Source organism: Myotis brandtii, unplaced genomic scaffold, assembly GCF_000412655.1.
Source record: "Myotis brandtii unplaced genomic scaffold, ASM41265v1 scaffold105, whole genome shotgun sequence".
NCBI lineage: Eukaryota > Metazoa > Chordata > Mammalia > Chiroptera > Vespertilionidae > Myotis > Myotis brandtii.
This window is the reverse complement of record NW_005353538.1, coordinates 1,232,694-1,233,574: the sequence shown is the minus strand read 5'-3', so window position 1 is coordinate 1,233,574 and position 881 is coordinate 1,232,694. Positions and strand designations below refer to the sequence as shown.

The 881-nt window shown below is 67.2% G+C and overlaps 1 protein-coding gene across 1 annotated transcript in view; it reads left to right on the top strand.

The window, feature by feature from the left end:
- PHLDB1 (pleckstrin homology-like domain, family B, member 1) overlaps window positions 1–881 on the top strand; it is a 53,309-nt gene that overhangs the window by 14,488 nt on the left and 37,940 nt on the right. Inside the window, exon 8 of the mRNA XM_014539964.1 lies at window positions 763–881. This exon is cut by the window's right edge and continues 17 nt beyond it. Coding sequence (XP_014395450.1) covers window positions 763–881 — 119 coding nt within the window. The remainder of the gene's footprint in view (window positions 1–762) is intronic.

The window sequence follows — 881 nt, the reverse complement described above, 5'->3', positions numbered from 1 at the left end:
ATGCTGGCTGCGTGTCTGCGTGCGTGTGGGCCAGTGTGCGCGCGTGTGCGTGTCGGGGCTGGCCCAGGGCACTGCTGTGTCCTCCGTCAGGGCTGGGGTGTGGGGGTGTCTGTGCCCCTCGGGTCTGTCCTCCCCTTTGAGGGCTGGGGTGTGGGGGGGTCTCTGTGTCCCTCGGGTCTGTCCTCCCCTTTGAGGGCTGGGGTGTGGGGGTGTCTGTGCCCCTTGGGTCTGTCCTCCCCTTTGAGGGCTGGGGTGTGGGGGGGTCTCTGTGCCCCTCGGGTCTGTCCTCTCCTTTGAGGGCTGGGGTGTGGGGGTCTCTGTGCCCCTCGGGTCTGTCCTCCCCTTTGGGGGCTGGGGTGTGGGGGTCTCTGTGCCCCTCGGGTCGTGGATCTGCATGTATCCGTGCCAGCGTGAGCACCTTGGTGTTTATCTGTGTCTTGCTGTGGCCTTGTCTGCTCCCCAGTGTGTGTTCCCCTGTGTGTCTGGGTGCACCCCACTGGGGCAGTGAGAAGGGAAAGGGAGGGAAGACGAGGGGGGGCTGGCCATGTAGCCGTGACGCAGCAGCCAGCCTGCTCCTGCTCGCTTCTGGGGTCCCCTCGTTCCCTCTGCCTCCTCAGAGCTTGGCGGGGAGGGGGGGCGCTTTCCTGATTTGTCTGAGCCTCAAGCCCTAGAACCCTAGTTCTCTCTCCTGGGAGACCCTGCCTGCCCCAGCCCCACAGGACACGCCTCCTCCCCTCACGCCCGCTCTGTCCATCTTCCCAGGAGCGGCAGCGCCTGGAGACCATCCTGAACCTGTGTGCGGAGTACAGCCGGGCCGATGGGGGGCCTGAGGCCGGGGAGCTGCCCAGCATCGGGGAGGCCGCTGCTGCCTGGGCACTGGC